The following is a 24,830-nucleotide window of genomic DNA, read 5'->3' on the forward strand; positions in this document are numbered from 1 at the left end:
TGAGTTCCTGCATAGCAGCAGTTGGACTGGATGGCTCTCCTGGTCTCTCTCAATTCTGATTCTCTATCCAGTAGACATTTGACTAGCCGTTGTGTGAAATACTTGACTATATATCCCTTCAGCTTGCCAATGTAATTATTTCTTCTCCAAATCTTATCCTAAGAAACAATTACATCGGCAATCTGAGGGGATATGCAGTCTAGTGTATCTCACTGTGACCAGTCAAATGTCTCCTGGATATGATAGATTAAGCATTGGTCCCACTCTTATTCCTACAACAAGTATTCAAAGGTAGACTTTCTCTGATTATGAATGTTCCATTTAGAAATTGTGACTGATAGTTGTTGGGAGACTTTTGAGATCGTCAAGTGTGACGTAATGGTTTGAGTGTTGGAATAGGATACCAGGAGACCAGGATTCAAATCCTGGCTCAGCCATGTGTGCTCAATGGGTGGTTTTGTGCAAGTCACTCTCTCTCAGCCTCAGAGGATGGCAATACCAACCCTCTCTGAAGAAACTTGTCAAGAAAATGCCATAATAGGGTTACTATAAGTCAGAAACAATTTGGAGGCACAGAACAACAGAGAGAAAGGGATATTAACTCAAGCCAGGAGCAGGGTGACCAGATGTCCTCCTCACCGCAAAGGAGAACAAGGCACCACAAAATGGAGCAGCTTCAAGAAAAATGGAGGATGATAGATATGATAGATGAACTCATAGGGGAGGAAAAACCATGGGCGAATACTGTTTCATATGGTGACAGCTGCAAAAATGGTTTATGCCAAGTTATGGAAAAAAGAAACAGTGCCTTCAATAGAGGATTTGGTACTGAGGCTTTATGAAGCAATTCAAATGGACAAGCTATTTAGAAAAATACAACATGAAAGATCAAACAAATATTCAAAGGACAGGGAGAAGAAATGAGGCTACATTGCACCTATGGGATTTAGCAAAGAATAATGTAATGTAAATATGAACATGTGGACGCAGGTATGTGTATGGATGCGCAGGTGTACACACACACACACATGTATGAGTGTATAATGCTATATAAATAACATTATAAATAATGTTTTATATATAACACAACTAAAAGAATGCAAAAGATTTGCTGCACGCAGAGGTTTAATCATTGCACTGTAATATCTAATTATGTTAACATTCAGGCTTAGAAACAAACTGGAAAATTCAGTGGAAGATATATTTAAAACTGTAGGATGAACATCCGAATTTTAACAAGACAGCAAACCCTCAAAACTAAGGATAAAACACTAATGGCTGGAGAAGAGGAAGTAATGCACGGAGTAAGGATGCAATGCATGAAGGCGTGTGGAAATTATTAGTGATAGTAATGGCCCAAAACACACCGCAGAAACAATCCAGTTGGAGACCACTTTAACTGCCCTGGCTCAAGGCTAGGGGATTCTGGGAACTGTAGTTTTGTGAGACATTTAGTCTTCTGTCAGGGAAGTCTGGTGCCACAATAAAGCACAGCTCCCAGGATTCCCTAGCACCGAGTCAGGGCAGTCAAAGTGGTCTCAAACTGGATTATTTCTGCAGTGTGTTTTGGACCCATGTAATGTCTAGGGTTTTTGTGTTGTATCAATTGTATTTTATGTTGCCATAGTCATGCATATATGTATCTTTGTATGGTATTTTCCCTTTTATTTATAAATTAGTTTACTATTTATTATCCATTATTTATAAAATAAATCTTTGTGTGTTTTTATTTATAAATTAATTTATTATTTATTAATTAAATATTTGTATATTTATCTATAAATCAAATCTTTGTATGTTTTTTAATTAATTTACTACAGTATTTATTATTCATTATTTATATATTAAATCTTTGTATGTTTTTCTTTTATTTATAAATTAATTTGTTTTTAATTACTTTACTATTTATTATTCATTATTTATGTATTAAAGTATTTTTAAATTTAATTTAAGGCTGAAAATGTAGGACGGCGTCCGGGAAAAGAGGACGTCCGGACACGCTGAGAGGGAGGGGGGTTGAAAAGAGTCTGGAAAAAATCCTCCGCCACCACGATCCCCGCTCTCCTGCCCTTTTTTCCCCAGAGCATGCGCAGAGCGGCGCCTCGGCCACAGTGCCTCCGAACTACACTTCCCGTGGTGCACCGAGGGCGCGGCGCCTGCGCAGAGCGGCGCCTCGGGCTGCGCGTCCCCGTGCGGTGATGGCGGTGCGTGGACGCGCGGCGGCGGCGGCAGTAGCAGCAGCAATGGCTGCTGTGGAGCGGCGGCTGCCGAGTCTCGATGACTTCGCGGGGCAGAGCTGGAGCGCCTGGGTGGAGAGAGCCGGGCCGCCCGCCGCCGCCACCGAGACAGGTGAGCCCGCCTGCCCAGCCAGGGAGCCCCGCGGGGGAGGAAGAGGCGGCCGCGGCGGAGGGGGAAGCGGGGGACGCTCCGTCGCCGTTTCTGCCGCCGCCGCCGCCGCCGCCGCCGCCGCGCTTCCTCCCTCCTCCTCCTCCTCCCCCTCCCTCCTCCCTCCCGAAACAAAGGCGGCGCCGGGTCCTAGTGCCGCCGAGTTCCCTCCTGCCTGCTGGTCTTTCCTTCTGGAATGCCAAGCCAGGTTCCCCAGGATCCCCCAGGTCCAGGGTGGCCAGCCCTGGCCCTCCTTTGCCAGGGCCTGCCCTTACATTTAATGGCCCCACGTATCCACCATTATGAGCCTGACTAGGAAGCATGGGTTTATATTGATAGGAGTAATTGATGGATTTATATTGACAGGAGGACTAGCTTTACCTTTACCCAGGGTGACCACCCTTGGGCCTCCTTTTCCAGGACATGTCCCTACATTTCATTACCTTCTGTCCAGGAGGAATCCCTAAATATCCTCCATTATGAGCAGGACTAAAGCATGGGTTTATATTGATAGGAGTGAGGGTTTTTAAAGCTTTTTTTTTTAATGCAGGTCCTGGGTGACCAGACTTGGGCCTCCTTTTCCACAACTTGTCCCTACATTTCATTACCTTCTGTCCAGGAAAAATCCCCAAATATCCTCCATTGTGAACTTAAGAAGCATGGGTTTATATTGATAGGAGTGGTTTTTAATACAGTACTTTTGGGGGGGGGGGGCAGATTGGAATCCAGGTCCAGGGTGACCAGACTTGGGCCTCCTTTTCCTGGACATGTCCCTACATTTCATCAACTTTTGTCCAGGAAGAATCCCAAAATATCCTCCATTCTGAGCAGGACTAAGAAACATGAATTTATATTGATAGGAGTGGGTTTAAAAAAAAAAAGCTTCTTATTTGGCCAGGTCCTCCATTTTCCTTGAAGGTCCTCCATTTTGGGATGCCTTGTCCTCCTTTGTGTTTGGGGTCTCTGGTCACCCTCTCCAGGCCTTTGTTGGGGTCTGCCTGGAGATTGCAGGGGTGTGTATGTATGTGTGTTTGTGCTTTCCTCCTTGACCTTCTTCATTTGTTGCTCCAGGTCCAGGCTGACCAGACATCCTCCTTTTCCAGGACCTGTCCTACATTTCAGCCTTCTGTCCAGGAAGAATCCCAAACTGTTCTCCATTCTGAGCATGACAAAGAAGCATTAATTTATATCTATATCAACGTTTTTAGCTTTTCATTTGGTCATATCTGACATTTTCCTTAAATGTCCTACATTTTATGCTGCTTTGTCCTCCTTTGTGGTTAGGACATGTGGTCACCCTGTCCCAAGTCCCCAAATGAGTCTACATTTCCCAACCTGATTAGGCTGAGGGTCAGGGTGACCAAATGTAGTCACCACAAAGGAGGGCAAGGCACCTCAAAATGGACAATATTCAAGAAAAATGGACTTGACTAAAGAAAAGCTAAAAGCCACTCCTGCAAATATAAATTCATGCTTCTTAACCATGCTCAGTATGGAGGACGTTGTGGAATTCCTCCTGGACAGAAGGATGAAGTGTCAGACATGTCCTGGGAAAGGAGGACTTCTGGTTATCCTGGAAAGGGTGCACCCTGTGAGCATGCTTAGCCCATGTTTGCCCTCGGCGGATCCCACCTGTACTCCCAATTCCTGTGTGGTTATGTGGCTTCTTGCCCCTGTTTAGACCCTGTATCACATGAGCATCATTTGTTAAGCTACATCAACAAGATTCCCCCTGCCCCAGTTTCTGATCTCTTCTTTTGAACCCTGCCTTAAGTGGTCTGTATTAAATGTGGCTGGCTTTATATATATATAACTGTTATTGTTTTCACCAGGATCCCTCGCGTCTGAGAGTCTTGACCTGGTATGATCCTTGAATTCATGTCATCTGCTTCCATTTCACAAAGTGTCCTGTTTCTCTCTCCTGCATTTAGTTTTTTCCAGTTTTCTTCAAATAAGCCATGCAGTATTTTGAGGTGCCATTGTGAGACATGTAGATCACAAGCCTTACTCACCACCTCTGATTTCTTGGTTTCTCTTGAAATTCTTGGCTATTCTGGATCATCTTCTCAAGGGTCACATTTCTTTTTCTGTGGCCACCTCCCAAACTCTTATGTTTGCCCTTTAGCACCTCCATTTCCCCCTTGGTTTTGATCTTTAAATTCCAACCCAGTTTTCTTTGGACTCAACCAATTCCTTTAAAGTGTTTTCAACACTCAGCATTTGCTGTGCTTCCCCAGCTGTGTTGTGCATCTGGATTTCCTTCTTTTCAGGTTGTTCCATTTCTATTCAGATCTTTGCCTAGGCCACTGGTCTCCGCCCATCCAACTGCTTTGCGTTCCTTGCACCTTCATTCCTATCTTTTCTACTAAGCTCATTTTGCACTGCTGACCTGGCCCATAGAATTTCTCACCCACTAGAGTTTCCCATTTTCTCCTACAAAACTACTTGCATTCTTATTCATTGTCTGCATGCTTCTTCCCCAGGCTTTTCCCACTCCCTTGCTCTGTTTGCCCTCCCTTACAAAGTAGGTGTGTATATGTGTGTATGCATGAAGAGGGTGACTGGCAGTATAGGCCCCTTGCAATTATTGTTCTTGCAATCCCAGCGATCATTTAGGAGCACCTCCCTAAATGTTTGACTTTCTCAAGTGCAGCCTGACAGCAGATTCCAGAAGGGGCGGTGAGACTCGATAGAGCTGTCCCTGGTGATGCTTTTTATATTGTTGAGTTTCTCCCTTCCCCCTCCATTATCTTCCCATTGCACTTGATATAGTTTAGTGCTTCGTATGTTTCCTGATCTACAGTACTTCCATCTCCAGCAGAGTTTGCATAATGACTCTGGTGTTTTCAGGGATTTAGAGGCAGGTTGTAAATTTTCCTTTGCAAACTGCTTATTGCAGTCTAAATGGGTTGTTTTATTTATTTGTTGCTTATAGTTTTGAAATCCTTAGCAGTTCCATAGATAGAGAAACCTTGCTTGCTTTTTGCCTTTTATTGCCCCCCTCCTTACGGTTCAGTGTGGTATTGTTGTATGTGTGTGTCTGTTTAATTCTGTAAGATTGTTGCAAAATCAGTATTTCTGTCCTTCATATCAATGCAAAACTTCAAATAAAACTCAACTATTTTGTATTTATTCCTTGTGTTTTGATGCTGAAGCAGTTGATGCATTGTAACAGGTACAGCCTGTCTTTGTGAGGGCACCATGTGGTGTGAAATTCAATTAGATGCAAAAGGAGTAAAGCAGGGGTTAAAGCAAGGGAGTCAAGATTTTGGGAACTAGCTCTGTTACTTGGTTGTACTGTATAATTTTGAGTCAAATTGGTTCCCCGAGCCTTATTTCCCTCCATTTACAGCTTCTGACCTGCATTTCACAAATGTCTGTGTGGTGCAAGGAGATGCCCAGGTGGGAAGAATTAGAGGAAAGATTAGCTGTGAAACCATATGCTTGATTTTTTTGTATATATGTTTGGATTAGGTTACAGGCCATATTATTCTTAGCAGTGGCTTATATACACAGCATAGTAAGAAAAGGTTTCTATTGTAATGAAATGCTTATAAATATTAACATGTTTCTAGGGCAAGCTATGCTGGTTCAGATCATGGCATAATTGGTAATTTGGCATCTGTAAGGGTTTGATTTCACACTAATCCAGCATTTAACAGTTTAATTAGGAATTTTGGGGTTTCCTTTTGAAGCTCATCTCAGGGTATCTCTGTCTGAAGCTTTGTGTTCACAACTAACAGAACAGAGGTACTTGTGTAAAAGGTGCATAGAGCAGAGAGAGAGAGAGAGAGATGTATTGTCATGCAAGTGTACCCTCCTGCATGTGTAAATGCACATATGAAATTCTGCTGGACGCTAGGTATTTGAAAGTTACCCTTTGAAATGAAAAATAAGTGTTTTGAAGTGCTCACTCTCTATAGGGAGAGAGAGAGACTGAGAGAGGGAGCATGGAAAAGAGACCCTGTGGGCACATCTCTGTAATTTGCAAAGCAGTCCATGGATGGTGCTGTATGCCTGTCATTGTCTTGCAAACACCTCTTGATTGATACAGATTGGCAGAACAATTCTGCTGAAGCAGCAGGCAGTGGAGTCTGAGATTCAGCAAGTCCACTACTGTATGTGAAGTCCGAAGGCTTTCATGGCTGGCAGCCATAGTTTTTTGTAGGTTTTTGGGCTATGTGGCCATGTTCTAGAAGAGTTTCTTCCTGGCGTATTGCCAGCATCTGTGGCTGGCATCTTCAGAGAATGCTTGCCTGGAAAAGAGTTGGGTACATATATTGTGTGACCTGGAAAGGCAGGAGTGATTTGCATGCTTTTCTACAGCGCTTCCTAGGTCACCTTGGGCAAGTCACATACTCAGTCTAACCCCTTTCATCATATTGTTGTGAGGATAAAAATTAGGAGAATTGGCACATCCATCCCCTCCCATGCTCAGCTGGAGGAGGGGTGGGATGTAAATATAATAATACTTGTCATTGAATAATATATTTCACTTGTGCTGTGTGCCTTTTTTCAGCAGTTCAAAGAGTGGAAAAAAACCAATCTCTTTGTTGGTTTGCCTTTCTGTAGCTTCCAGAACAGTCTAGTCAGTGTTGGACCATAGTAGTTGGTGTAGCAGACTATGGCAAATGTGGGGAAAGTGGGATAGAATAAGTGGGCAAAGTGGGTCTCTCCAGATGGCAGTTAATGAATTGTAGTTTCCACCAGTCCTAGCCCACATGGCTAGTGGTGAGAGACAGCACACATTCCTCTCTCTTGCTTTTGAGCTCTTCAAAAGGACACTATAGGCTGCAACACAAAGCATGCATACTTCCTAGAAACTCCTATTATGCATGTTGTTCTGTGCTTTCAAGTTGTTTCTGATTTACAGGGACCCTAAGGTTAATCTGTTGCAGGGTTTTCTTTACAAGATTTGTTCAGAGGAGGAGTGCCATTGCCTTCCTCAGGCTGAGAGAGTGTGACTTGCCCAAGTTTCCCCTGTGGGTTTCCATGACTGGAGGGAATTTGAATCCTGGTCTCTCAGAATCTTAGTACTGAATACTCAAATGATTCTACCTTGCTGGGTCATGGTGTATTCACACATTGTGAATTTCGAGCCAGTGTGATGTAGTGATTTGAATGTTGGACTAGCACACAGGGTGACCAGGGTGTAAATCCCCACTCAGCAATGGAAACCTGCTGGATATAGGCAAGTCACACTGTCTCAGACTCAGAGGCAAAGGCAAGCCCCCTCTGAACAAATTCTGCCAAGAGAACCCTATGAAAGGGTCACCTTAGGGTCGCTTTAAGACAAAAATCACTTGACAGTACACAACAACAAATGCATGCTCCCTACCATGTGGTGATGGTAGTTGTGCAGTCCTCCAGATGTTGTTGAATTGCAGTTCCCAGCATTTTTGCTGGCTAGCTGGGACTTGTAGTCCAGTAACATCTTGGAGGGCTGTGTGACTTTTACCTCTGTGGTAAGGGAAGAGGGATTCATCTTAATGTGTCTAGAAGTCATGTGTTCACATCAGTTTTGGTGGACGATGGCTCTGCAAAGTCTTGTTGATGAGATCTCTCCCCTCTTCTATTAGGGTCTGACTTGGAAGAAAACAATCGGAATGGGAGCAAGAAGATGGATGCAATGACCCTCATTAAAGAAGGTAAGAATGGAGAGAACCATCTGCTCTCCCCTGACATGTTGAGACCTTTGCTTTGAATGTATTGCTCTGCATTTGTGAATGCCACATTGAAGGGAGGATCAGAGATGGCTGAGACTATTGTGTATGTCTGGTGTGATGATCCCTGGCTTCTCACACAGCAAGTGACCCTTGATTGAAACTGTACAGACTTCCAAAGTCTGCTGTTAAGAAGGCAGCTGTTTCTCCTGCTTGTACAGTAGAATAGTGTCTCAGCAGTCCTAGTGCAGTTTACTGTGTTTTGGTGGTTGTGAGGTGTGTTAGGAAGGAGGGACACATGTACAATGCAGGGACAGATTCTCTGTGATTTTATACTGCTATTATTCTCTGCTCTGCTACATTGCAGATGGTAGCAGTGATAGAAACCACCTATGTACTGTAATAGCTGTCTGTATTCTCACATGTCAGTGAGGTTTGCTATTTTACCCCCTTTTAAAGTTGCTCCTAGCAACTTTTTACCTGGGCATGCCCATGATTTGAGATACAGGGGAGGACTTCCATAAAATTTACTGTTTTTTTTTTAAAAAAGTGTATCCTGCCTTTTTGGTGTGTTCACATCAATCAGTGCCTATCAGCAATTAAAAGCAAATATACTAAGGAACACATAATACAATAAAATTACAGCCATATAATAAAATCAGACATCATTAGGATGCTTATACACTGCCAAGCTTAGGCTTGAATAAATTGTGGCTTCCTTGGCACATGAATGAGTTTGTGAGCTTTGTTTTGAGTAGTGAATGGACTATTGTGCAGCTCTTCCACAAAACCAGATGCTGTTGCTGTGATTTAACAAGAGATTTGTGATAATCAAAAGCTGTACAGTTTGCATGTGCACTTTGCATCAAAGACCCTGTTATGGTTTTCTCACTATGGAGTTTATCACACATCTTGAGTTCTGCTATGTTCCTGTCGCCCCAGCATCACCTATCTGCGATAGGAGCCTCCTGGTGGGATCGCACCTGGCGCTATTAAAGTGGAATGCTTCCATTTTTGTCATGGGAACATTCTCATAATTGTTAGGAAAAGGGCCCTTTATTAATAATTGATCAAATCATATGATTTCTAATCACCCAAAGTTGAGAGGACCCAGATCAACAGGCCTCTGCTATTCCTACCATGTCTTGGCTAAAGGTGTCTGCATCCTAACTTCTCTGCTGATCATCTACACCAGTGTCCCCAAATTCTGTTCTTTAAGGGATTTTGGACTTCAGCTCCTAGAATCCCAGACTATTGGCCAACATGGTTGAGGCTTCTGGGAGCTGAAGTCCAAAATCTCTTAAAGGGCACAGTTTGGGGGGGGTCACTGATCTACACCAATGCTAATTATAGTGATGTCCCATGGACCTCTCCTGGTCCATAGACCTTTGACTGCAAGGCCCCAGCAAGTTCCCAGGAGGAAAAGAATTGGCACAACTATGGTGCTGATCCCTAGCATCAGAATGAAAAATATTGCAGCCTCTCCATGCACATCAGATAGCCTGAAAAGCACTGACCTAGACCATAGGTGTCTCTCCAGAAAGGAAGTGGATTTTGTGGAAAGCAGACCAACATAGCAATAGATCCAGATCCAGATGACTCGTGCAAATTCTTTCCTGATCTCCAATGTCAGCCATGGCCAGACCACCTGACAGGTCAACCAAGAGAATGTTATATTGGGCAACTCCCAAGTGAAAGGATGCTAGAAGGGGGTTAGGCTGTATTCTAGCCTTCTCAAACTCGGAGCCTTGCAGATGTGTTGATTGCAAGTCCCATCAGCCCCAGAAATGGCCAACTGGCTGGGAACGAATGAATATTCTAATCTAACACATCCTGCCAGCAGTGGGTTGGAGAAGTACTTGGTCTGCCTGTTCCTGTCTTTTTCAGTATTAGTGATTAAGGGAAACCCCCAAAGTAACTGTTTCATTATATTTAGACAAGAGACCCAAAGAGTCCCTCTCTGCTGTGTATTTGGATTCCTAAGGGACTTTCCATTCTCGGAGGAGAGGGAAAACTCAGACGGAAATCCTCCTTCTTCTGGAAGCTAAGATGGTTTGACTCCTGAAAAGATGTCAGAACCAGCAGTATCCTGTGATTTTCTGTTTGGTGGCATTTCTTTTTAATAAATCAGACCAGTCTTTCTAAACTGTTCCCATGGCTCTCTTCTGATTCTCTCTTTCTAGCAGGACCTTTGGAAATGTGAGATACCACCTGCCCGTCTTGCAGAATTCCCAAGCCAGAGAGTTTTCAAATGAGCTTGTGCTGTGCTTTTGCACTCAACTCCTAGCCAGTCTAGCCCTCCAACAGACTGTAGTTAGTTGAGCCTTGTTCCTCCCTTCATTTTGGCAGCTCCACTTCCTTCCCTGCCCTTGCTCTTTTCATTGTTTTCAAACTTGTCTGTGTCTCTTTGTTTGTTTTCTCTCCCCCCCCCCCAGCTGTGCTGGGAATTGGGATTACCTGCTGCCAAAGTTACTGAGCTGAGGGCAGCATTGGATGGTCTCCACCACTGCCACCCCCACCCAGTTGTTTAGGTACCTTTTGGTGATTAAAATGGAAACCCAGTCTTGGACTTGGCAGGAATTGACTATCTCTGACCCAGTGGTCTCACTTTGAGAGGCTGCATTACTTGGTGGCTGTTCTATGTGGCCATTGGGAAGGTAAGCCTTGATGCTAGTAATGTGTTCAATAAATGTGCACATTTTTGTGTACAAGCTCAATGGCAGAACATTGGGTTGCCAATCAAATGATTCTCCCAGTTAAGACCTATGTACTCACCTTGACTCAACAATAGAGAACCAGATTTGATTCCTAGATTTTGAGAACTCAGGGAAGTTATTTTTTGGACTACAACTCCAACATGATATCTGGCCATGCTGGCTGGGAGATTCTGGAGGTTATAGTCCAAAAAGTACTTTAAAAGCTCTGAGTATCTCTTATTGCAGGATCTTGGATGGCCAGCTGAAATGCAGGTCATTTGTCTAAATGGATCATCGGGCATGATTTGGTATGGATGACTCCTTGTATTTTTATTAATGAACAACATAGTTTGTAAGCATCATTTCCTTGTTTTTGAGTCTCTGGAAATATTTCTAGTTTAGATCTAGAATGCTGTGTTATGCATGCGTTGTGCCACTCCATTAGTTATGGTGCAAATACAACTTGTGCTTCTCAGCTCCATGTCCCTTTTACATGCCTGCTGCCAGCAGAGGCTGTACTTTTTGTTTCATCTTTGTCAGAATAAAAAGGTTTAATTGAAGTGTTTCTTAGCCTGAAGAATTGACAGGGTTCCATGGGGCTCCTTCCCGGGCACACTCTCATCACTCGCATCTCTTGTCCTTTCAGACATGTCTATCTTTGGTCACTGCCCAGCTCATGATGAGTTCTACCTGGTGGTGTGTAACCATTGTGGCCAAGTGGTCAAACCTCAAGCCTTTCAGAAGCACTGCGGTAAGCTAGGCAGCTAACATGCCGGATGAATGTCTGTGGCCTCTCACTGAGAGCTGTGGGTAGGGTTGCTTGTTGCTGCCTCAGGCAGCGCCTGTGTGAAAGGCCCTTTTTCTGTTGTTCTTCTGAAAAATCAGAAGAAGGTCAGTAAGTGAGGAAACTTATGGGAAGCCAGCAACCTAAAAGGCACATTGGAGTCATGTAAGCACTACTTCCCATATCTGTATCTTTCTACTGGCGTTTTGGGAACACCAATATGATAGCAGCTAGAAAATGGTCCAGGTCATCCACACCTGGATGGTGATACGTATGAACTGAGGCAATGTGCATTTCAAAAGGAGAAGGGCTGTACATCAATGGTAAGGTACATGCTTTGTTTGCATTTAAAAGCTTCCAAACTGAACTTTGATTGTGAAATTTGGGACCTGGGCTAAATCTGATCATCCTAGGGTCCTAATTTGGCTTATTGGCTTTCCCAGAGCACCATGTCCTGTTTCATAAAGTGCCATAATCTGGGGATTTCCCTGCACTGTATACTTTTTCCACCATTTAAAAAGATTGAAATGTCCTTCCTGACTACTAGGAGGATGAACTTTAAGCCAAACTATACTAGTAATTTTGCTCCCAACCTTTTGTCTTTGGCTTTACTTAATACTGCAGTGCACTCTCCCTAAAAATATTCCTGAAGTTGAATTTGACCCTTGGGATGAAAACAGTTCCCCTCCTTTGCTCTTGTACAGCCTTCTCCAACCTCATGTCCTCAAGCTGAACTGCAGACTCCCAAGATCCCCAGTGGGCATGTTGATCCTGCTGATTCAAGCTGGTGGAATTAGTAGTGTGACTTATTGGGGGAAGTTTGCACTAAAGAATATCTAGTTCTGTTTAAAAGAAGCAGAAATTGGGGAGCATCCAATAAAATCCACAAAGAAACTGGAGCACATCTCAAAATGCTCAAAATATGGTAATTTTATTAGTAAAAAGACTAATATATTTCAGAGTTCAGAAACTCTGAAAGCATTTACTGGTGTGAAAACACATGCATCAAAGGCTGACTTAGAGAGAGAGAGTGAGAGGATAGTAGGGAAAGAAAAGGATTCATAGGGCCGTACAGAGAAGCCAAAATAAATCTGCTTCAGGTCACATTGGAGGTATGCTGTTTAAATGATGCATGCATCCTAAGAGGCCAGAAGCTGTGCCAACACTGTGGTCCGGTCCTTTGGACTAGAGCGTGGCTTTGGCATGTCTTCTGGCGTCTTATGAACATCATTTAAACAGCATACCTCCAAAGTGACCCGAAGCAGATTTATTTTGGCCTGTCTGTACGGGCCCAAAGACACATAGATGTACTGTATTGGTCTAAAGAGAAAGGCACTGTCAGAAAATTGTGAAGGATTTTACAAGAGAACATCCAGAAAGCTATGGGCTTTAATTCTAAATAGGTATGTACAAGCAATTACCAGTATAATTATAATTTTATGTAATGCAATATAGTGTATTTATGTGTTGTCCATTTATAATTTTATATAGACTCTGAATACAGCTTTGAGAGTACACCCATGGGAGAGGACCCCCATGATTGTGGAAAAACCACAAATAACAAAAACACTATGGCCTGTTACAGACAGCCAAAATACAGCTGCTTCGAGTCACAGTGGAGGTATGGTGTTTCAATGATGCATACGTCCTAAGAGTCCAGAAGCCACACCAAAGCCACACTCCAGTCCTTAGGGCTGGAGCGTGGCTTTGGTGCAACTTCTGGACTCTTAGGATGCATGCATCATTGAAACACCATACCTCCACTGTGACTCGAAGCAGTTTTATTTTGACTGTCTGTAACAGGCCTATGTTTTTACATGGGACAACACCACTCTAAGAATCTCTAGGTCCCCCCTGCAACTCTGTGGTCAACATTTGCCTGACATTCACCATAGAATTGTACTGGAGGAGCTACAAATGCCTAGTGGAGTGTTCTCTCTAGCAATGTCTAGGTCCTTCAGTGTGACTTTTGGTTAAAGTTGACCATAGAGTTGCACTGGGGGCTCTAGATATTCATAGATGGAACATATTAATAAAATCTGTGAATACTGTAATCAAAGCTGCAAAAGTCAAAGCTGCAAATGTGGAGGGATTAGTGTACAGGCCAAAACGCATCAGGCTTTTTCACTAATAAAACAATAATCTTTTGAGCATCTGGAGATACATCTATGGTTTCCTCATGTGGTTTTTTTAAAGGATGCCCATTCAGTTAGTTGGCAAATACCTCTACTTAAGAGCCATTGCCACTGGAAGTGGCTGCTGGTGTGGATGGACAGTTTGCCTGTTCTGAATGGTTCTCCTTTTTGTCCAACACACACACCTCATTGTTCAGACCTTTCATTGATGACCAACTGTGTTGGGCTGCTTTCTAGCTGCTTTTCCTTATGTGTTTTCAAAACTGCAGCTAGAGAAATCTAATGTAGGAAATCTCTGTTAGCGACCTTCTGTGAATAATTTGTCTGCATCCATACTTTTTCCTATGGGCTGTTGCCCTTGGGGGAAGTCAACATTTCTCTGGGATTATCAGAGTCCATCTGTCTGCTGCCATTAAAAGGGGTCACTGAACAGATGCAGGAGGAATAGACAGGATAGAATCAGAGCTATTGTGCAAGTTGCAGTTTGGCCTTTTGGCCAAGAGTTGCAAGTAAAGGGACAGGCTAGCATAGTTGGGTATGGTCTGAAGGCAGCCTTGCTGCAGGCTCTGATCAATGTCTGTGTGGGAATCCTGTGTCCACCATCTTCCAGGAGAAAGTTGGGATATAACCACATTCGATTTTACCTTATATATCTGCAAAGTTTCTTCTGGGATCTGTGAGTCATGCCCTGAGGAATAGAATAGCAGCACACATCAGCTGCTGCTGGTGGCATCTGAAGGCAATCCTGTTTCAGTGGGTGCTGACTGTCCCAGTGGGTCCAACACCTGCACCCTTGGTGGTTGGCTTTGAATAGGCTATGGGCTCTCTAGGTGGGAAATAAATATGAGAGTGGCTCCTGGATCTGGCAAAGGCCTTGAAAAGTGCTATTTGAATGCTGCCTGATACAGTGCTGGGCTGTACCCTTGAAAGGTTTCGTCAAAATGTTGTGTGGGTTGGTAAACTGGGGAGCTTAGGAGAGTTCCTGAAGAATTAGGGGCCACTACATTCTGTGCTGGATGCTCCCACTAAATTAAGCAGGTCCCAGTGAAAAGGGGGCATGGGGTTTACATAGACCCTAATACAAAGACAGGATTTCTAGAGCTTTATTACACAAGAGGTCTAATTGTTGGAGTTAGATGGAAGCAATAGACAACAGAGTCCAAGAAATGGCATTTTAAAAGATCTAAAATGGCTGTAAAAAGATTTAAAGAGATCCCAGATCTGTGATTAGAATAAAAGGCATAAACTGTTCTGACTTGACTTGCTGTTACTTAGAAGTATAAATTAGATTGGGGTTGGGGGTGGAGCTGGAGTTGGGTAGGCCAAATCAGACAGCATGTTAAAGTTGCTTGCAGTATTTTTGTCCTTGTGTATTTTTTTTGCCTTTCAATATTTTGCCCATGACTGATGAAGGAGGATTGGATTTTGTTAAATATTTGCAGGCAGCAGGTGTACAGATGCAGAATGTCAAAGGCTGGCAATGGAACACAAAATATTTTTAAAGAAGAAGGAACACCATCCCCTGATTAGTGGGTTGCTGTTGAAACTCCCCAGTTCTGTCCATAAAGCCATTTCCAACCATTTCAGCACAACAGCTGCCTTAATGTACCTATGTTGGCTAGCTGGTTGAACTCCATTTGGTTAACTGTGCCTTTATTCCCATTTAGAGAGACGACATGGACCTCTCAACAAACTCTATGGCCGGGCACAGACATCTTCAAATTTACAGAAGTGCCATGCGATCAATGGGCGGTCCCTTACAAGTGGAAGTCACAGATCCACCAAGACCTGGCAGGAGAAATCTCAGAGCTCCTTCAGTCAAGCTCAGCATATGCCAGAGAGAACAGACAAGATGCCAAAAGATAACCTTTGGTAAGCAGAGCAGCTCTTCATGGAAAAGTGCCTGGGATATGCTTGGGTCAGAATCCCACACTGCACTATTGCTTTTTATAAATGTCTTTCCCTAGGAACTTGTATGAAAACAAACCCAATACAATGGAAAGGTGAATTAACCATAGTCAACTGAAGCAGGACATCATGAATTCTTGCAGTGCTTCTGACTTATGTTTCTTTTCTCTCCTCCTTCTCCCACCCAGCTTGTTTGTGCCAGTTGTGAACTTAGAGAAGATCTCCAGCCTTCCAAAGTCAGATGGGGTTGGAGTCAGGGCTACTGCAAAGTCTTCTGACTCCACTATCCCCAGACAGTCTTCTGCCAGCTCAAAAGAGATCCCAGTCAAGCCCTCCTTAGTAGCCTCACCAAAGGAAACCCTAACATCAGCCAAAGCAGGTGGCAGCTCAGTTATACCTGCTGAAGGCTTAAGTAGAAAACTGGAGAATGCTCCCAGCTTGGGGGAGAAGGAGCCTGGCACTGTGAAACCTCTGAAGAAGATGCCACGTGAGTCCTATTTTGGTTACTAAATGACCCTTATTTGGCCTGAACATGTAGCATTTTTGTGCACATTTGACATTTCCCAGATTCTGGAAAAATGGGTCTCTAAGGTAGTACTGCCCACACATACTTCTTCAGATTATGAGTTCTGTCAAGTCTCAACAAGGAGAGCATGGGATTTCTGCCCAGTTAGCTATCTGAGAGACCAGAGCAAAATGTTTGCTGAAATTCAGTATAGTGGTGTGTGTGTGTGTGTTTGGATGACAGCACCCAGAATTCTTCATGGCCTTGCTTGCTGTGGAATTCTGGGACTTTTCCAAGCAGATTTTAAATCACAGGAAAACTCAGTGTCCCTTGACTTTGTTCCATGGGAAAATGGGTGGGGGTGAGTGGGTGGGGGTGACCTCCTGTGTGGGTTAAGACAAAATTGGGCAAAAACTCTGTGCTATTCTATACTTTCTTGGTTGATTAAACAGAGAACTAAATTGCCAATTTTGTAGCCTCACTTGTCAATACAGTGGTACCCCGGGATACGAAAGCACCGCGTTACGAAATTTCCGGGATACGAAAAAATTCCATAGGAAAAAACTGTTCCGGTGTTACGTTTTTTTTTCGGCTTACGAAAAAAATGTTTTTTTGGTGCTTTCGGCGCTTTTTCGCCGAAATCGCGGCTTCCAGCGCTAGCGCCTATGGCTTTTTCGGGTTGCGAAAGATTTCGGGTTACGAAGGGCGCCGCGGAACGAATTAATTTCGTAACCCGGGGTACCACTGTATTTATTGCTTGTTCTACTTATTCTCATATATACTGCTTGTACATGAGAAGAGGCCTTTTGTCTCAGTTAGTTAGGAACCAAGGATGATCGATGTGACCAGTCCCTTTCCTGGCCCATATAGTTGGGTATTCCTAAGGCTTGAGCACTGGGTGGATGGAGGGGAATATGATGTATACTAACTTTCAGGGATCTTTTTTCTTTAATGCTCCTAGAAATCATGAGAGTTTATTCTTGGTAATAAGAAAGCTTGGTCACATGAGACATTGGGTTCAGAAGTACTATCTGAATCTTGAAGCTTGCTTAAGCTGGATTTGGGTTAGTCTCTCTTCATTCTTCTCTATTTCAACCCCCAACCCACTGTCTTCTCAGCACAGTATTTATTTATTAGTTACATTTGTATCCCACTTTTCCTTCTTTGACATCAAGGTAGCAGATATAGTTGTCTTCCTTTTCCTCACATCATCCACATAACAGCCATGTGAAGTAATTTATGAAGAAAGAAAGTGGCTCAACATCACCCAGTGAGTTACATAGCTAAACTGGAACATCAGATCTGAATGGAATTTTTGAGGCAGGGCTGCCTAAAAGAACAAAAGTGAAGCTGAAGAACAGGGAGGGTAGTCATGTAATCTGCCACCAGGCTACAAGAGGAGACTGTGTGAAGGTCAATTGCTGTTTTCCCTTTTGTACTTAGTTCTATGTTTGTCCCCACAGGGAAAGAATGTGACTTAAACAGGCAGTGTGGGGTGGTGAACCCTGAAACCAAGAAGGTTTGCACTCGGTTACTGACCTGCAAGGTATGATTCAGTATGGTGAGCCTGCTGTCTGAAGAAATTGAGGAAGGCGGGAGCAGGCATGGGCAGAGAAAACATTACAATATGAAAAAGAATGCAGCTTCAGAAAGCCACTTTTTGGATTTTAAAAAGCAGAATACCACAACCAGCATGTCAGTGGCTATGCTGGCTGGGGCAATCTGGGAGCTATAGTCTTAAAAAGTGACTTTCCCAAGCTATGGAGAGAAGTATTTATCCCGTTCTGCTTACAGAGGTCAAGTGGTATAGTTCCCATTTTTCATCATCTGGCCCTGCTCATTTTGTTATGACCAAGCACTTAAGCACACAAGATCTGCTTCATTACTTTCTCCATGTCAGGAAATGTTACATCCACTCAAAAGCAGAGGGAGCTCTCCCAGCTACTGTGTACATACCTTGTATTGCCTTGCTTCCTTTTGAACACATTTTCCTGGAGCACCCATAGTTTTGCTGTGTGTGGCAGAACTTTCTGCATAACTGGTTCCCTTTTGTGGACTTAACCACTGTACTGGATGGTGAAGTTGATCTACAAGCATCATCTGGGCACCTGAGTTCAGTTGGCTGGCTAGCTTCTCCTTAAGAAGGCTCTTGGTATTATTGGGAAGTTCCTGCATTTGGAACCAGACTAGTGTTCCTGTGCTATGGAATTATAGACAAGAAGAGGTCTCATAGGCAATGATTTGAAATTAGTAGGGCAGTTACATTATTCTGGGTTTTAATCCAACTTTAAATTATTTATCCCAAGTGCTGAACCCTATCTATAAAACAATTCAATACCTTGGATAGTCAATTGATGTTGAGACTAAAAGCCAGAGTGGATTTGCTGTCCTTCTGACATGGAGCCAGCAACATCTGCTTGTAGGCCACCTATATGCAGGAAAATCAGAGCAAGAGATGGTTGTCTACTCTCTGCCTAAATACTTGGAGCAGAGGAAAATCCCTCCTGCTGCCATGATAATTGGTCCCATTGTCAAACTGCCCTCACTACTGTTAAGTTTCCCCTCATGTTCAATGAAAATCTACCTTCCTGTAGCCATTTAGACATAATATTGCACTCTGGGGCAGCAGAGGACAGGTCTTTTCTCTGTTGTGTATGGCAATTCATATGCTTCAGCAGCCTTTTATCTCCAATCATTGATTTGTCCAACACATCCAGAGAGCACTAGGGCTTAGAATCCTGCAGAATGTCTGTACTCAGAGGCAAAGTGCTGTTGAATAACATTTGCCAAGGGGCAACAGTGGAAGAAGGATTTTGCTTCGGGCTCTGCTCTTGGGTGTCCTGAAGGCATCAAGTTGGGCCTTGTAGGAAACAGAATACTGGACTTAATGAGTGTTTGTTCTCATCCAGGATCTGCGTTGCTATTATGTTCTCATGTGCTGCCAGCCCACAATGAATAGGGCTGGTGTTAAATTGCACCCATAAGAGTGTGGCTCCTGCTCCCTCTTGGGCCTGTGGTGTGCAAGACACTTCCAACATCTGGCACAGGCAGAGAGAGGTTCAAGAAATGTGAAAATAACTGCATTTTCTTTCTTGGTATATCCAAAGGGTAGTATAAAATCCCAAAAACTTAATTGGATTAAAGATATTGGATTTCTTCTAACTGCCATCTTCTGATTTGCTTTGCAATAATAATAATAATAATAATAATAATAATAATAATAATAATAATAATAATAATAAATAAAAATTTTATTTATATCCACCCTTCTAAATAACCAGGGCGGTGTACAACATTATAAAATACATACATAACAATGCATTAAAAACAAATACATTAAAACATTCTAGCCAGCTTGCCACTGCTGACATGGGGGGGGGGAGAGCTAATTGGGGCCTGTATCAGGGAATGCTGATTTAAACAAGAAGGTCTTCAGCCCCTTTTTAAATTGGGCTAGGGAGGTGGCCGAGCGGAGCTCAATGGGCATAGAATTCCAGAGGGTTGGGGCCGTGATGGTGAAAGTCCTCCTAGATGTGGAGGCTAGTCTGGCTCCTGGGACCCTCAAAAGGTGCTGCCCAGATGTTCTGAGAGTGCGGGGCAGATTGTATGGGGAGAGGCGGTCCTCGAGGTATCCTGGGCCCAAGCCATTTAGGGCTTTATAGGTGATAACCAACACCTTGTATTGCGCAATGATGGTTTGTTAATGTTAAGGTGGCTTAAACTGTGACCTGGGCCAATAATGTTTTAGACTTCAGTGCCCAGCAGCCCCAGTCAACATGGCTGATGGTATGGGAGTGTGGGAGTTGTAACCCAAAACCTGGAGGTTCAAAGAATTTGAGATTTCAACAGCCAATCCATTTGCCAGACAACAATTTCATTAGCCAAATGATATTCTGGCCTTCAAACTTAGTTGTTAACCCAATAGTCAAAGGCAAACAGTAACTGTCAAAATGGAAATCCAGTAGAATTTTGCTAAAAGTGCTATTAGCAAGGTGACCCCTGCTTTGGCTGCAGACGCTTCAAATAAAACAATTTTAACCAGCTTTGCTCTGTCTTTTAACATAGGTTTTATTGCAGCCAAACCTGTTTTAATATGCTTTTCATTTTGTTATAAGCCAAGGACAAGTAACTTGTGATCATCCAGATGTTGTTAGATGTTGCTTTCATCAGCTCCAGCTCATCTAGCCAATATAAGGGATGATGAGAGTTACTGTCCAACACCATCTGGAGGGCCAGATGTTGCCCACCTGTGCTTGTAAGTAGTTATTTTTTGTAAGTAGTTATTTTCTGCCTGATTGTCTATCCGGCACTTGAGAGTCAACCACCTGAAAATTCATGCAAAGTGTCACAATATTTTCATAGAGGGTCTACCACACTAGTTTTCATATGAAGAATTCTTTATCTGAATGCCACCTGCATGTGAAAATCAAACCCCTTATGTGAGCTTGCTTTTTCATAAAGAGAGGCTTGGCAAAGAACTTATTTTTTTTGTAAAGGGTACATACTGCCACATTTCTGCCACATATCCATGAGCGTCTGTGTGAGATCCTGCATAGTGCAGTGGTGAATGGGCTCATAAGCTGATGCCTTTTATCTTTTGCCTGTGACCCAGATCCATTCTGTACATCAGCGTCGTGAGGTGCAAGGCCGTGCCAAGGACTTTGATGTCTTGGTGGCTGAATTGAAGGCCAGTGCCAAGAAAGGGGAGCCGCCCAAGGAGAAGAGCCCAGTGAGGAAGGAGTCGGCATCTGAACGACTCTTGCAGGACTCCACTTCACTACCACAGGCTTCGGTGGCGCTGGCCAGTGCTTCACCCTGCCGTATGAAGCAACCATATTCCCACTGTGCACTTTCCAGGTAAAGCATGTTGACAGTGTGCCCATACAGTTTTCAATGTACAACTACACGAGAGATTCCTTGTTAAGTTATCAAAGCAAATAGTACCTCAAAAGAGAGTCGTGACTTTCCAGGACTGGGTTCTGTCTGCAAATTTTCAATACAGTTGTTGTGTGGACTGAGACCCCAAGGGCAAGTCTAGGGTACCTCAGGGTCCCGTGGCCTGTTCCCCATGGTGCTATTACTTGGTGTTTTTTCAGCTTTTGTATGGACCTCATCAACCCATTCTAGCAGGCTGAAATGCCATTCTTGAGGCTTAGCTACTGGCAGTAAGAGCTTTAAGCTGAAATTACACTGATATTATGGATTCCATCCTTTTGCCTTTGGCATCAACGATCACTAGAATATGGCTGCCAAGAACATCTCTAGAATTTATTTTTACCTGTGGGCTGAAAGAATTCCCCATTTCTGGCAGAAAGAGTGTGTAAATATTGGTCTTAGTAGACAGATGTCTACCACAGATTCAGGACATTCTGCCACTGGAAAACTTAAGCTCCTTATCTTCATCTGTTGATTTTTAGGTCTAGGGTTTCCTCAGAGAGTGACCCTGATGATCTGCCTAACACTTCTGGTGAAGTCGACCACCGACTCTATCCTTTCCCAGTGCCCAAGAGTACTGGCCGGGCTTCAAGTGAAGAGAGTGAAGATGATACAGTGGAGGATTCCCGTAAACTGGATTGTCATTATGCAACACAGTCACCACGACCCCAGGCGGTAAGCAGAGGACTCATGCTGCTCTAGATACTGGGGCCCTTCATGGATCCTTGGAGAAAGAATTTCATCAAATGTTGCAGAGGGGTTGCTTTGCTGGGAATGAAAGGAAGTGTTGTATTCATATGCCTATGAAGCTGCCCTGTATATTGCCCTCTTTCCTAATTCTTCCTCCTGCATGAAATTTTTGTTCAGTCCCCAAATCTCTAGCATTGCCACTAGCTGGGGGATACTGAGAGTGGTTGTCCAAAAAAGAACATCTTCAAGCTCTATGTTTAATAGCAGTTCTATAAGAAAGAGCTGGGTTTTTTCTAGCTTTCTGATCCCTGTAAGTGGGATTGTGCCCAGGGCCTTAAGTAGGCAAAGTGTTTGCTGTACTGCTGAAACATCCAAACTACTTTAGTTACCCTTAGTTGTTGAGATCGATAAAATAAGTGGAAACAACTTTGTCTGAGCCAAGTTTGTGAGTGCTATGATGTTTTTACACTTAGTAACTGGGGGTGGATGGAATTTGTTTTGTACTTTTCTTAGAATTAGCAGCATGCCATTCCCAGCCATGTAAGACTGCCGATATCATTTTTGTTTTTTGCAAGGTGTTATATTCCTAACACTTTTCATCCTTGTTTTTATTCCCAACCGGCCTGCCTACCACCTTACCCCCACCAAACAGTTCTGCACTTTTGGAAGCAGGTTGGTGAGCCCAGGGTGTTACGTGTTCAGTCGACGGCTGGATCGATTCTGCTCTGCACTCAGTTCTATGCTGGAGAGACATCTGAGCTCACACATGTGGAAGTAAGTGAATATGTACTGGAAGATGGCTGGAGTTTCTTCTTGTATTGGTAGAAGTCATTCTTGGATCACTAAATGGTGTGGTCCTACATGCACGCTGAAATAAGTAGCGATTTTATTGCTCTTGCTGTGTGCTGTGTCTCATGCTTGTCTAGAGAAGAGGAAAAGAACTCCAGAAACCTCCAGCAGTAGTGCATACATTCTACTTTCCCTTTGTTTCTGGCGCAAGAAGTAACTGCTTCATTCTAGCAGGAGTGCACTGAAAGTTTGCAAAGCAGTAATTTCGGCTTGAAAGGGAAGGTTTTTTGTTTGCAAATGTACCCTGAAAGCAAACAGCTATCCTTTTGTGCGTGCCCACTGCCCCTTTCAGTTGCTTCAATGCAAATTCCTTCTTGCTGCCAGTCCAATTAGAATTTTGTTCCCCCAATGGAATTTTTCCCTCAGTTTCCACATTTCTAGCACTGTAGTAACTTAGAACTTTAACTAGCATTTACAGTTTAGGCATCCAAAGAAAAGGTGCAGGCAGAGATCCTAAGGGAATGCAAACACTACAAATACAAGAGTTGTTGGTGTTTTTTCAGGCTCACTCTGCAGTGCTAGAAATTTGGGAACTGAAGGAACATTACATTGGATGGTATTCTTGTTTTCATTTTAACCCTTCTGTAGCTACACCCCTGTACCACACTGATAATTACAACATCCAAAGGCAATGAATGCAGAGAAAGCAGCTGCCATGTTCCAAATGCTTTCTCCCTTGTTTGTAGTCCCTACTCCCTAAATCTGAGAGTGGGACACTTTGTAATAGGTGAAAATTCGCATTTGATTCATATGTAAGCTTTCTTTTCAGGAGGATGTAAGAACATTTTTAAGTAATTGCAGAGGAATGGGAAAGGGCACAACTAGTAGTTTTACTTGGAAAAAAGTCACTAACCATCCTGGGGGGAAATGCTGTTACAGGGATGAACAACTGTAGAGGCTGCATCATACACAATCCAGAGAATAGTCATACCCCCCACCATTTTTAAAAAATCCTCCCAAAACATCCCTCAATGCCCTTTAGGTGCTATGGAGGCATTTTTGGCCATGTTTGTAGCCCCAGGGCCACTTTAGGCCTAGAAGACACTCTTTTTCAAAACCAGAGGTGACTGGAAATCACTTCCAGTTTACTTCTGATTTTAATAAAAGTCCTTTTCTGGGCTTAAAATGGCTCAGAGAAACCCAAAACATGGCAAAAAATATATATACCCCCATGCCCCGTAGAGAGCATTTTGAGGCAAAAAATACCACGTTGAGCCTGAAGACCACAAAACTGTCTAGGGCTGTACCTTGCTCATCCCTGTGCTACAAAGACATCCCTGGCATCCAAGATAATTTATCTGTTTTTGCTTTATTTGGTTGTTTCCATCATGGTAGGCCTGTTGGAAGAGTAACTAAGGCTGCAGTTCTCTGAACACTTACCTAAAAGTAAATTTCAGGGGAGTCAGATGGATCTATTTGTGAGAAAACAGTTGAGATACATTTCTGCAACACCAGCAGAGTGGCTGTTATATTTGAAGCATGCACAATCTTGCTGTGGTGGAGGTGGAAGTAGACACAGGTAGAAAATGCAAACATGAGGTGCAAATGACACAAACCTCCAACACCCCACAAACATCACCAGTGTTTATTTATTCATTACATATTTAAGGTACCCAGTAATTCCAAAAAAGACAGAATAACTATAAAATAATGGCAGTGAATCAGGTCAGATCAAAGTAAAATAAAACAACCAGCACCAAAAAATTGGGGTGGGGTATAGGGAGAAGGAAAGTAGCAGGGATCTAAAGAGCACACACCCTCAAAATAACTGGAAAAATAAAATGGGTTTCTGCATTCCCAAAAGAGACCATGATTTAAGCATGAGACTAGTTTCTGGAAAGTGGGGAAGATGTTCTGTAGAAGGAACTGTCTTTAGGATTGCCTCATTTAATGGATGTCCCTGAGGAAGTCCTCAGACGGTGACTGTAAGGGCCAGGTAGCTAAACAAAGGAGGTAATACTCCTTTAAAGTGTGTGTGTGTGTGTATGTGTGTGTGTACATGTCTGTGCACAGAGGCTTTGGCTGAGGTGAAGGACTGCTGAGACTTGTTGACTTACCATGATGACTTGTCAGTGATGAGTTCATCATTTTACCAAACACATTCCACAGAGGGCTTGCTAAAGCATTGAGACACATTCACTGAATTTCCTTGTTACTCAGTCTTTTCAACAGGAGAAGAGACAGCTGGATCCTTGGCAACAAATGAGTATCAACTGCATACTTATCTTACTGGGGGAGAAAGTGTCTAGAACAGACATATCAGCTAGAGTGTCTAGAACA

At 43.3% G+C, this 24,830-nt stretch overlaps 1 protein-coding gene across 2 annotated transcripts in view; it reads left to right on the forward strand.

Moving 5' to 3' along the window:
• The first annotated feature begins 1,980 nt into the window (after positions 1 to 1,980).
• Positions 1,981 to 24,830, forward strand: part of ATXN7L2 (ataxin 7 like 2) — a 33,324-nt gene continuing 10,474 nt past the window's right edge. Inside the window, exons 1-9 of one of the 2 annotated variants that reach the window (XM_042462757.1) lie at positions 1,982 to 2,349; positions 7,965 to 8,033; positions 11,391 to 11,495; positions 15,331 to 15,535; positions 15,760 to 16,058; positions 17,540 to 17,622; positions 20,689 to 20,933; positions 21,494 to 21,686; positions 22,354 to 22,475. In XM_042462757.1, coding sequence (XP_042318691.1) covers positions 2,199 to 2,349; positions 7,965 to 8,033; positions 11,391 to 11,495; positions 15,331 to 15,535; positions 15,760 to 16,058; positions 17,540 to 17,622; positions 20,689 to 20,933; positions 21,494 to 21,686; positions 22,354 to 22,475 — 1,472 coding nt within the window. In that variant the 5' untranslated portion in view covers positions 1,982 to 2,198. Of the gene's footprint in view, positions 2,350 to 7,964; positions 8,034 to 11,390; positions 11,496 to 15,330; positions 15,536 to 15,759; positions 16,059 to 17,539; positions 17,623 to 20,688; positions 20,934 to 21,493; positions 21,687 to 22,353; positions 22,476 to 24,830 lie in introns of both variants that reach the window. The other variant, XM_042462759.1, reaches the window with a different exon arrangement.

This window comes from Sceloporus undulatus, chromosome 4, assembly GCF_019175285.1.
Source record: "Sceloporus undulatus isolate JIND9_A2432 ecotype Alabama chromosome 4, SceUnd_v1.1, whole genome shotgun sequence".
NCBI classification, from domain to species: domain Eukaryota; kingdom Metazoa; phylum Chordata; class Lepidosauria; order Squamata; family Phrynosomatidae; genus Sceloporus; species Sceloporus undulatus.